This window comes from Parus major, chromosome 3 (assembly GCF_001522545.3).
Source record: "Parus major isolate Abel chromosome 3, Parus_major1.1, whole genome shotgun sequence".
In the NCBI taxonomy this organism is placed as follows: Eukaryota; Metazoa; Chordata; class Aves; order Passeriformes; family Paridae; genus Parus; species Parus major.
Genome location: NC_031770.1, coordinates 21,304,294 through 21,315,780, shown reverse-complemented (window position 1 = coordinate 21,315,780; position 11,487 = coordinate 21,304,294). Strand labels below are relative to the sequence as shown.

At 39.9% G+C, this 11,487-nt stretch overlaps 1 protein-coding gene across 2 annotated transcripts in view; it reads left to right on the top strand.

Moving 5' to 3' along the window:
* RPS6KC1 (ribosomal protein S6 kinase C1) overlaps positions 1-11,487 on the top strand; it is an 86,169-nt gene continuing 74,682 nt past the window's right edge. The window contains exons 1-3 of one of the 2 annotated variants that reach the window (XM_015622444.3): positions 1-144; positions 4,832-4,867; positions 9,184-9,304. In XM_015622444.3, the coding sequence (XP_015477930.1) occupies positions 40-144; positions 4,832-4,867; positions 9,184-9,304 (262 nt within the window). In that variant the 5' untranslated portion in view covers positions 1-39. Of the gene's footprint in view, positions 145-4,831; positions 4,868-9,183; positions 9,305-11,487 lie in introns of those variants that run through there. The other variant, XM_015622445.3, reaches the window with a different exon arrangement.

Below are 11,487 nucleotides of genomic sequence, written 5' to 3'. Positions count from 1 at the left end.
TGCCGGGCGGGCGGGCGGCGCGGCGGGGGCAGCAGCAGGATGCTGAGCCCGCGGGAGCGCGGAGCCGACCTGGCCCGCTTCTACACCGTGACGGAGCCGCGCCGCCACCCCCGCGGCCACACCGTCTACAAGGTCACGGCGCGGGTGAGTCGGCGGCCGCCGCCCAGCCCCTCGCCCCCGCGGCTCCCCGCGCCCGGCCCGCCCCGCATTCGGGCTGTGAAGCCGCCGCTGGGTGCGGAACAGCGCCTGCGGCTGCCGTGCCCGGCCGCGACGTGGAAGCCCCTGTGAGGGGCACGGGTGGGAGTGGAGGAAGGGAGGGTGGGTAGGTGGAACACGGCGGCCTCTCCCGAGCCGAGCTCCGGTCGCCTCCTGCAACTTGTAGCCTCGCAGCGTTGTAATGGCCTCAGACGCGCTCTGCTGTTAACTCTCAATTTCCTGGCTGAGCGTTGCAGGGCATGCGAGAGTAGCTTAAAAACAAACAGCTCCTTCTCTTTTCCTCCCGTTCTTCCGCCCCAGATCTCGTTGCAGTGGGATTGCCCAGCGTTCCTGGCAGGCTCGCAGCGCAGCGCGCTCGGGAGGAGCCGGCAGGGAGCGGGGTGCGGGGGCTCTGCACGCCCCCGCCGGCAGCGCGGAGCTGCCTGAGCCACACATGGAGGCTGAGCCTGCCCAGGAGGATCCAGGCAGGGTGTAGAGCCCTCTGGGTCAGTCAGGCCTAGCACGAGAAGCAGGAAAGCTGCTGCAGATGTTGGGAGAGCTGCTGTGGTGCTGCCTTTGATGAAAGCTCCGTCTGTTCTGCTAGGGAAATTTCTTGCTTCCTTGCTTCCTTTTCTACTTTCCTATTAAACCAAAAAAGGAAAGCGAGTAAGTAAATATGTGGAGATAGGTTCAGGAGGAGTGGCAGTTTAGCTCACAGGTGTGGTGGGGTATATTGAGAGCATCAGAAAGTGTCACAGAGAGGCAGAGTGTCTTTAAATGACCCGTGATCTCGTAGTTACTGCAGCTGTAGATATCCTGGCTGTGATGATAAACGTATGCTTATAAGTACCCTCTTAATTCAAAGAATACAGCATTCTGTATATGTATACAGATTGTAATGTCAGATTGCTAGCCTGTGATAAGTTTGTATGACTTGTAAAATTAAAAATTTTAAAAAAAAATTTTTGGTCATCTATCTTTCTTTCTCTCTCTCTCTATTTCTCTCTCTCTCACTCACTCTTACTCTCTCGAAGTTCACCAAACACAAATAGGGGACAAATATGTTTAAACTGTTCTTTTTAGTCCAATGTAACTTAGTATTTGTGAAGAGGAAAAAAAGAGTTGCGTTTTTCTGTGGTGCTGCAATTTAAAAAGCCTTTCCTGAAACAGATGCAGAGGGGAAAACGGTGCTGTCACATCTTTCTGCAGTTGTTCCAGATGGCCCAAGTGTGTGTGGGTACTAAAAAGCTGTATCAGTGAAATAAGGACTAATAGGAATGAGCCAAGACTTCTACTACTTATTTTGCTTTGGTGCTTTGTTCTTATTGTCTAAAGCCAGTTAAATTTCTCTCTGATGTTTCTGTAGAATTTTTTAAAATCAGGGTGTGGCTAACTGGCTGGGATGTCATTCTCTCTCTTTGTCCCATAAGCTGTGGGTGCTCTGATGCCTTTTCAACCAAGGCAGTGTAGAATCAGGTGGTGTACTTGATTTAGCACAGAGCAAGGAGCTGATCAGTCTATGAGCTGTCCAAATTCAACTGAACTAAACAGAGATCATTAGTTCTTTACAATGTTTTGATAGCTAAAATCAAATTCAAATCAGTTTTTCAAAGTGAAAAATTAGTTCCATTTTTTTTGCAGTAAAGGATGCTTTGGACTCTCAAAGGCAGAAATATAAATAACTTTTGTTTCAGCAGGGCTCTGGTATTCTGTTGTGTAGTACTTGAAGTGAGGATTTGGGAATTGAATAAAATGATTTAAGAAGGATTCAGTGTACATATCAGGTACCCTTTCTGTTTTTTCCCTCCTATTCCTCCCTCGTTCTCCTGCAGTGATCTGGCTCCATGGCTGATAATCACAGCACTCCAGCTGTATTTGCTGAGCATCAGCTCAGTAACTTTGGGGGACCGCCAGGAAAAAAGTGAGGTGGACCTTCCTGCTGTGTTGAGTATCATTCTGGCTGAGATCTAGGGTAGTCAGTATGTGTTAGTGGAGATCTGTGGTTCCTTAGTGCAGTACGTGAGTGAATCCTTTGTGAAATCAAGGAAATTCATGTTTCAACGTAATGTGGAAAAATAATCATGGATAAGAAAGCACTTGTTTAGTGTCTCCTAAATATCTGGCCCAAGGCATCTGAGACCCAAGAGACTGATACCCATGCAGCCTTTTCTGAGTGCTAAGGGGGGGTCTGTCATCATTATTGCAGCTTTTTTCTTAAAAGTTTTGTTTGTACAGCAGAGAATATGTATTTTATTTACTTGTAAGCTGTAACATAATTGTAAATTCAGACAAGATTAAATGAATATTGGCTTTTTAATACCCATTTCAATATACTGAGAAACATAGATCTTAGTGAGTTGTGATATGAGGAGTGTTCTTTAACGATACATGAAAATATAGGCCACTAATAAAAGTTTAGAGAATTTGGAAGATTACAATTATTGATGATAATTAAAATTCTAATGAGTTATGTTGGACATCTGCAGGTCAGATGAAGAATGGTATAATCAGAAATACTTTTCTTGATGTTGAGGATCCTTGTAGGATCTCTCTTTTCAGTGTCTAGTGCAGTAATTACACATTACTTAGCTCATTGGTGGGTATCCTAATGATATTTTTGAAAATAGGTTGAAGTTGCTCATGTTACAGTTTTGCAGAAGGAACTGACTGCACTGATCCTTGTTGGAAGGATTAAAAAAAGTACCTGGAATGTTTAGGGGGTTGGGATCATCTTTGCCAGGTCTCTAGGTTGACTATAGGTTGGATGGAAAGGGCAAACCTCTTCTGAGATTGACCTTCAGAAAAGGATATGAAGAACAAAGTAGGACAGCACATAAATTATTACATACTGACTTCAAGTTGGCATGGCTGGGAGGTATAGAAGGCGGTGTAACATAAGAACAAGTGTGAAACAGGGCCTCTGGGTTTTATTCCAGATTCTTACTAACTGGCTGGGTAATTACTCATCTCTCTGGGTCTCCTTCTGCCCATCTGGTAACTTACCTAGCTGCCAAAACTGTTGCAAGGCTTTAACTAAAGGTGAACTGCAAAGCAAAGCAGTTGGTGTCTGCCCTTTGGTGTTCTCTGTGATGTGTAGCCATGCCTGTGATATTTTCTTCCCCCAGCTCTACAGACTCCTTGCTTCAAGTATGCCAGCTATTAGAAAAGGAGGTTAGAATTATTTCACAAATTGTACTTATAAACTGCCTGGTAGTGAATGAAAGAGTAACAGCCACCAAGGTTAACATTTGGTGAAGTTGCCAAATGTTAGATTACTCAAGAGTGAGGAAAAGTTGAGAAAGGTTTTACCAATGTAGACTACGCTGGAAGAAGAGGACTTTGGTGTGCAAGGTGAGAGAAAGAACATAGAGCTGTGAAGGAAAATGTTTCAGGTCTTTTGGGAGATTGCTAGAGAAGAAAACGCTTCTCTTTTCCATCTTGTCCCCTCCAAAATGTGTGAGAGATGAGTGGCTGGGTTGTAGTAAACGGACGGTATAAAATCTGAGAGGCTTTGGCAAGGAATCTTGCAAAACAAAGGGAGGAAGAGAGCTAAGTTTGTGGGAAATGTAAGAGGTATGCTATTGTCACTTAGCAAGAGGAAAGCGTGGATTCGGTGGCTTCCATCTCAGAGCAACAGCTGCGTAGTGCTTGCGGTACAGCGGGATGGTGTGCGAGTCTCTGGGGTGCAAAGTACTGTGGGCTCCCTGCGCTTCCTTACACGCATCACCTCTTCAGGGCATCAATTATTCCGGGGTGTGTCGCTGAGGACAGCCCCAGTTGGATTAAGAATGCCCTATTTTGCTTTAGGTAACAATAGACTAATTATTTTGTTAAACAGCTTTGGCTCTTTCGATGAAGGATATACTGACTTGCAGAAGGTAATTGCAGTTATGAATTAAAGATGTGTCTGTTTGGTTTGTGTGTTTGTGGGGATATGCTTTTTCTGCTGTTTATAAGACCAGTACAAAACTTGGATAACAAAGGCTTTTGTGATCAATATTTATTTAAAGGAAAAAAAAAAATCTTGATGAAATACTGGCTTCATTATGGTGTGCAGCCAAGCCTGATTTTCACTGCAATTTTCCCCTGGACAAAGTCATTTATAATTAATTAGGCCAAGAGATTTTAGGGAGAAGCAAATACGCAAGGGTAGTCAGATGTGTCTGCACTCTGGTGATTGTAAGTAAACTGGAAATACTGTCTTATTAAATACAAATCTTCACATTCTCAGTGAGGTTGTTTGCAGCTTATATTAAGTCAAGTAGCCTTAGTGAGCTCTTCTTATTGGGACTAATGTGGCCCTAATATGAATTAATAGGAAGAGACTGGAAAGTTGATAGGAGATGTGTTCTACGTAGCTTTGTTTTGAGAGATGCCTTTTGTGCCATTCTGCCTAGAATGTAAGTCTGTCTTTATGTGTGATCACAACTGACTGCTGCTGAAATCCTTCACTGTGTTGTCTTTGGGTATTAGACTTCTCTAAAATTAAATTAAAACTTTCTGAGTGCACAGGACCTTGCAGCTGTTTCCCTTTTCCCAGATTTTTCTCTTGAGCAACAAATCATTTTATTAATCTTTAACTTCCAAACTGAAAATCCAAGGACTTACATAGTGTCATTTTTGTTTTGCTTTTCAGATTGTTTCAAGAAAAAATCCCGAGGATGTCCAGGAGGTAACAGTTTAAACTTGTGCAAGTGTCTTTATGTATCTCACTATGCCTTTTGAAGCATCTTTGATGTCATTTAGTAGTTTCTGCGTGTTTTGTCATTCTAGTTGAGCTAACAATTTTCATATGTTTACATTTGTCTTTAGCTTTCATAGTTAAAAACAGTAGCTAGTGTAACATGATGCATTTCATCCCTCAGTGACGAATGGTGACTTGAAATAAAGTCTTAGGGAGTAAAGTGTCTTTTGATGACAAAACTGCTTTGATAACTTTACAAGCTCTTTTCTCAGGGCTGGAATTGGCAAATTGATGGTTACTTAACTCCTACTGGTAAAATTAGAGATCAGTCCACAATTCAAGTCTTAGGTCTCAGCTGTAGGTACTCTTTTCCTCTTTAACCAACACTTCACTGAAAAGCCTACACCATTACTGTCTGTTAGTGAAGAGGGAGAATGGAGGAGTCTAGGAGTTGTTGAGAGAGATTAGACTCTAAGTCTTCTATATTATGCCTGTCTCTCTGAGGCTCCTTTAGTATTTTCCAGTGATATACTTCGACAAAACTTTAAAATTGTGTATTCTTTGCCTCTTCTGAAGAATCTGTGAATAAGGGTCTGCTCTATTCTTGTGCCTCTTGAATACCTCGAAAGTCTGTCACAAGAGTCATTTATTGAGAGAGAAAAGTACACCACGTGTATGTGTGTTGTAGGTTTTTTTCTTTTTAAGTAAGAAACCTTCCCCTGCCCTTTGATTTTTTTTTCTGGACTAATGACTTGACATGGTTACTAATATACTATGTACCTGCAAAATCTTCCCTCAATAGCACAGTCTTGTGGCTTTTCAGACATCATGTTACACATGCATATGTTCAGTTTCTGGTGCAGTCTCTTACTACAGTTGAGGAGAAACTGCATAGTTGATGAAAGAAGAGCTCATAACTGAATTCATTGCATCTCTGTGTGGTCAAACATGAGTTTCTGATTACTGGCTTGGCAGAGGTGAGAATTGGCTAATACATCTAAAACCCCTTTACTGCATCTGAAATCTTGATAATCAGGCAAGCATGAGCATTTGTGCTTTTTGCATTATTATTTTTTTTTTTAATCTCTAGGAGATTAAGATAACCTGTCAGAATCAGAGATGATCACGGATCTAGTTTAGAACTGCATTACTGCAGTTTGTAGCTTGATGTTCACCTTTTCCAGAGAGACTCCTGAATTGAACCTATCCATGAGCACATTCTGCCATTACCTTAATCTTCATTTGTGAGGAAAAGCACTTTATAAGAGCTGTTGATGAGTCCCTTCAGAAAAATATATTGTAAGTGTCTTTCAGCGAGAGTATTGCATGAGTATGTGTTAAGTAGTTTTGACACAACAGCAAACTGTCTTTTAGTTGTTTCTTTGATTTGTGACTGTAGGTTACCCATGCAGAGTTTTACATGCTCTAGACAATAAGAGGACATAAATATGAGATGAACTTCTTGATAGTTGCCCTTTTCCACCTGGAATTGTACCATATTAGTTCTTCTGCATGTGATAGCATGCTAGGTGTGGGGTGATTTTTTTATAAGCATTGTCTGAAAAGAGTTGGTTGTTACAAGGAATATCTCAGATGGTAGTTGCCATAAGGGAGAATTGTAGTCAGACACCCTCATGCGTTGAGAGCTTTTCTGTTATGTGGCTTCTTACAGTAAAAAAAGAACTGTGGGCAGCCTTTGAAAGAAAAAGAATATGTCCCTAACCTGCTCCCACTGAAAATAAATTTATCTCAGTTTTCCAGAACGCTCAGTGAGGAATTCAGTGGGAAATTTTGTGCACACAACCACGCCATTGCTTTAGGATCTGTCTCGTGCAACCCGCTTCCCACATCTGTGTAGGACCACTTGCCTGACTTCTCCAGGTGTCTCTTAGTGCCACTGCTATGATGTTAATACATTCCTTACATATGTTCAGCTGCTCATAAGGCTGTGTGCTGTGACCTCAACTCCACTTGCCAGTTTTCTGTCATGTCTTTTGGCTGCCCTTTGGGATACAAGTCTTTACTACAGCACCTCTCCCATTGCAGACAGCTAGAATTCAGTGTAATCCCAGCTGGGATTTGGGTTGTTGAGGCAGGAAGGAAGAGAACATTTTAAGGGCTTCCCTCTGGAAAGAATGAAGGAAATCAACATGATGTTTTGTGTGGGGATAGTAGATGCAGAAAGGCCTAACTTTAATGTCCTTGCTTCTGGGGACTGATAGTGGCAATGTGGTGTGTAAGACAATTACATCTAGGGTAGTCCTGTGGGTTCTTTTCCTTTTCATTTAGGAAAAAGGCTTGTTCATTGTGGAACAGATGAGTTGCCTGAGTTAGTAGAGATCTACTGGCTCTTGCCACAACAAACACCTTATTGCATTACAAGTCCAACATATGTTTTATTATATACTTGCTGTGCTTCATTGGGCCTCAAAGTACAGTGTGTCCTTCCTCCAAATCCAATTTCTAATGAGGATGTTAGAATGGGAACTTTGCTAACTTTGCTGGGCCACGTGCATGCAAAAGCATGTTTTCCATGAGCCTTCAGAAAGGTTTTAGGATAACCTTGATTGCTTTTGCTATGCAAGTTACTGAGGGATATTTTTTTCCTCTTGACTATTGAGTGATCACTTGTAGCAATGAAAAATTATGCTTTTTTAGTGGAATGAAATCTCATGCTCTTATTTTCTGGCAGCTTTTCATGTTGTTTCCAAGTACTGACAATGCAGTAACTTAATGTTTAAAGAATTCACCATCTTGAGCAATTTTGTGTTCTATATGCACACGGATCAAGAAGTGCTAATCATCCACTCTGGCTATTAGATTAGGTACAAGTATAGCTTTGAAAAATGATAATTTCTAATAGCAAACTTGAGATTCCTCACTTGTGTGTTACACTTCAGTGAGTACCAGCTGTAATTAAGTCATGAAAATGTGTGCCAATAAGGGAGTCTGAATAGGACTGCTGGTCCCATTATAGCTAAATTTGTAAGGTGGGTAGAGTGTTGCCACACTAAAACTTTGCATATCCACTGTTAACAATCCTCTTACCTTATGTCTGCATTGTTCTGTGGGTAGGACTTGAATATGTTGAAACTTAGAAGGCCTCTGATTGCAGTATTAAAAAAAAAAAAAAAACAACACAAAAATGCTCTAAATCAAAACCTTTTGCTTAGCTCTAAATCTGGTTTGCTTGAAATAAATTAAACTTTTTCAATTATGATTGCTCATGAGAAGGCAACCTGTTAAATCATTCAGAAATATGTGGAACATTTAAAGCTGTGGTTAGCTATATTAAGTTAATTGAGACATTTAACTGGTGCAACTGTGGAATTAACTGCTGAATGCATGCACTCTCTCCCCTTGTATTTTTCCCTTCTGTTCTACTTTAATCACTTTACATTAGTGTTGAGGTTTATTGTGATGGCTTAGTGAGTCTGACCAAAAATGAGGTCAGGATGTAAAAAAAATCTTTGTTAATATCTTTTCATCCTGATAACAAATCCAGTAGCAGTCAAGTGTAAATTTTATTGTTTACTTCTTCCATTGGTTTGATTTTCCTACTGGGTTCTCCTTTTTTGAATGGAAAGACATGGGATGGAAGAGGATAAGGTAGATACCTGACTGTGAGGTGACTACTTTTTTGAAAGGATAAATCAGGAATAGCTGGTATAATGAGCCAATGATGTCTTTATATTCCTAAAATGGAGGTTTTGTCTAGATTATAAAAGGAAAATACTCTTTGTTTTTTTTTGTGTTATTACAGAAAAACATTTAAGATGGGGGCTTGCATTTACATGTGATCAACACTTTGCACATACAGTGTAGGAGCTGTTTTGTAGTTCTGGGTGCTTAATGTACCTAAAATTCCCTTGCTTGTATTTAGTTCTCTTCCCTGTTTTTCTCTTTTGCTGTTGTGTCTTTTCCTCACACCTGCAGCTGCACCAGGCACACTGTGCTGTTGAATGTTGGATAGTGCAAGACTCCTGTTCAGCATTTTTTCCTCTCTTACTGGTTCCCTGTGTAGGTCTGGATCTCAGAGTGACTGAAGCAGTGCTGCCTTTACCCTCCTTCTAGCTTTTACTTAATTTATTTCTATGCACTGTAGCATTAGCCAAAATGCAGGTTGAGAGCAGGTAACAACCATTTTTAAATGCTTGTTACAGTTGGCAGTTCAGATTGTATATTTTTATTAAACAAATTTGCTGGAGTTAGTGGTTTGATGTGATTAAGCCAGTGGATTTGTGGTGTGATGTAATATGAACAATGAACCCCACTAATACTTCTCTCTGGTTTCTCTGCTTCAGATAGTCGTTTGGAAGAGATATAGTGACTTTAAGAAGCTGCACAAAGATCTTTGGCAAATTCATAAAAACCTATGCAGACACACAGAGCTCTTTCCACCTTTTGCCAAAGCAATAGTGTTTGGTAAGCATAATTTCCTCCCGACCTGCTGAAATTCTTTGATAACTCAGTATCTATAAATACATTTTGTTTTGTATCTGGATGGAAAATTTTCGTTGTGCTTTTACTACTCAGCTTATAGGTGTGCTGGTATCATAACTTGATGCTTTATATTTCTTTTGTACTGTGTAAGAGTTTATGTCCTCACCTTCATGTTAGACACAGTAGCTGAGGTATTTATTGATGTTTATGTTCTGTGTCTTTACAGCATACATTCCATTCCCTGTTTTCAGGAGCATAAAGTCTATATTAGCTTTGTGAACAGCACTTGAAGAGCAAACAAGATATTTTACATATGAGCTGATTTTTAGTGATGAGCTGTATTAATGTATTAAATGGTTTTTACAGAAAAAAAATAGGAATTTGATTACAATTGTCAGTTTTACCTAGCTAGGCTTTTGAGATCAGTTTTACGTATTTCACTAAAGCAAGAGAATTGTGATTCTACAGGAGAAACAAGTGACACAATGGAATTAGCTCTTAAGTCTTAACTTCATTCTTCATTGTCATAACTTCATTGTGTATGTCCTCATGAATGTACTATAGGTAGACTTCCAGTGAAGTGGTGTGACTATATAGAATTCCACCTACCACACTTTTTTTAGCAATTGTTGTATTTATAAAATCAGTTTTTATTTTTTAATGTGTTCTTTGGGTTCAGCATGAATTGTGCTCTTTTTTGTGTAAATATGTCACACGGTATCCACTGGATTTCTAGGTGTTTTCAACAATTTTTAGAGTGTTCAGCATGTTTGGCATCTTTTTTGCATGCATCTCCTCAGACTGTTCCTGAGATATTTCTCAGGCATTGCTGACTGTTGCTTTTTGTGTGCTTTTACCACTTCTTTTTGAGCCTTTTTCCTAAGAATTTTGAAGCTGTTTTTTTAAAGTGTCCAGCAAGTGTTTGACGTTTATTTACTTGCATCTGTCATGTGCATTTGGTTTGGTTTAGGATGAGCATTTTGGTTTCTAAAGTGCTTTTGGGGTTACTAAGGCATTTCTGTGGCACTTACTAGTTGTTTAAGTGTATTTTGCATTTTTAAGCACCCAGTCTGTAGTGTTTGTAGTGTGTTGGTGTTTCTTTATCTTTCTTTTTTTTTTTTTTTTTTTTGCATAGCTGTGAGCATCTAGCATGTTTGGTGTTTTTTGGTTAAGCATCTACCATCTACTCACCTATTTGGCAAGGTTTTTGGTGTGAATTCTTTGCTCTTTTGACAACATATTTGGTTCCTGAAGCATTGGTGCTGCATTTTTATGTGGGATTATTTTGCTGGATACAGTATTTCTTAGGTGTAGTTTTTTCTTTTTCATGCATATACTGCAGGTTGTTAAGCAGTTTTTAGCATTTTTTTTAGTGACTCCAGCATGTTTCACCTTTTTTTTTTTTTGGCACATACCTACTGTGTGCTTTGCAAGCGTTTCAGAGGTATTTCTAACTCTGTGGAATGGTTTTAGTGGTGCTTTTTAGTTTGTTGGGTTTTGGGAGCTGTTTTTTGATAGGTTTTTTTTTTAGAGTCCAACATGAGTTTGGATTTTCTTTGTGTGCATATACCAGAGAGAATTATTGAGAATTGTAACAGCTTTTAAGTATCCAATGTGTTTGGTGTTTTATTGGGATGAATCTACCACATTGTATTTTTGTTGTGGTTTTTGTCAGGATTTTTGGCTTCTAAGGCATTTTTGTTGGACTTGTTGGTTTGTCAGGGGTTTTTGGGGTTACTAAGGCATTTCCATGGAGTTTACAAGTTGATTTGGGGTTATTTTTTTCATAAACATCCAGCCTGTGTTGTTTTTGTATGAACCTTGCATGATGCTTAGTGTCCAGCATGTTCAGTGATTTTTGGTATGTGCTCTCTTTCTTGGCAAGGTTTCCACTGTGGATTTGGATTGTTTTTAGATGTGGTTTTGGTCCCTAGGGCATGGCTATGGTGTTATTTCTGTCCAGGATTTCTTCAGTGGTTTTCTTTTGCATACATACACAGTATGATTTTCCAGTGTGTTATTTGATGAGTTATCCAGTGGGATTTTATGAGTTATCCAGTATATTTGCTGGACTTTTTAAGCATAAATTTGCCATGTGCAATTTACCATTGAGCATTTTAATGGTTCTTTATCTTTGAACATTCTTGTGATTTATTTTTTTTTTT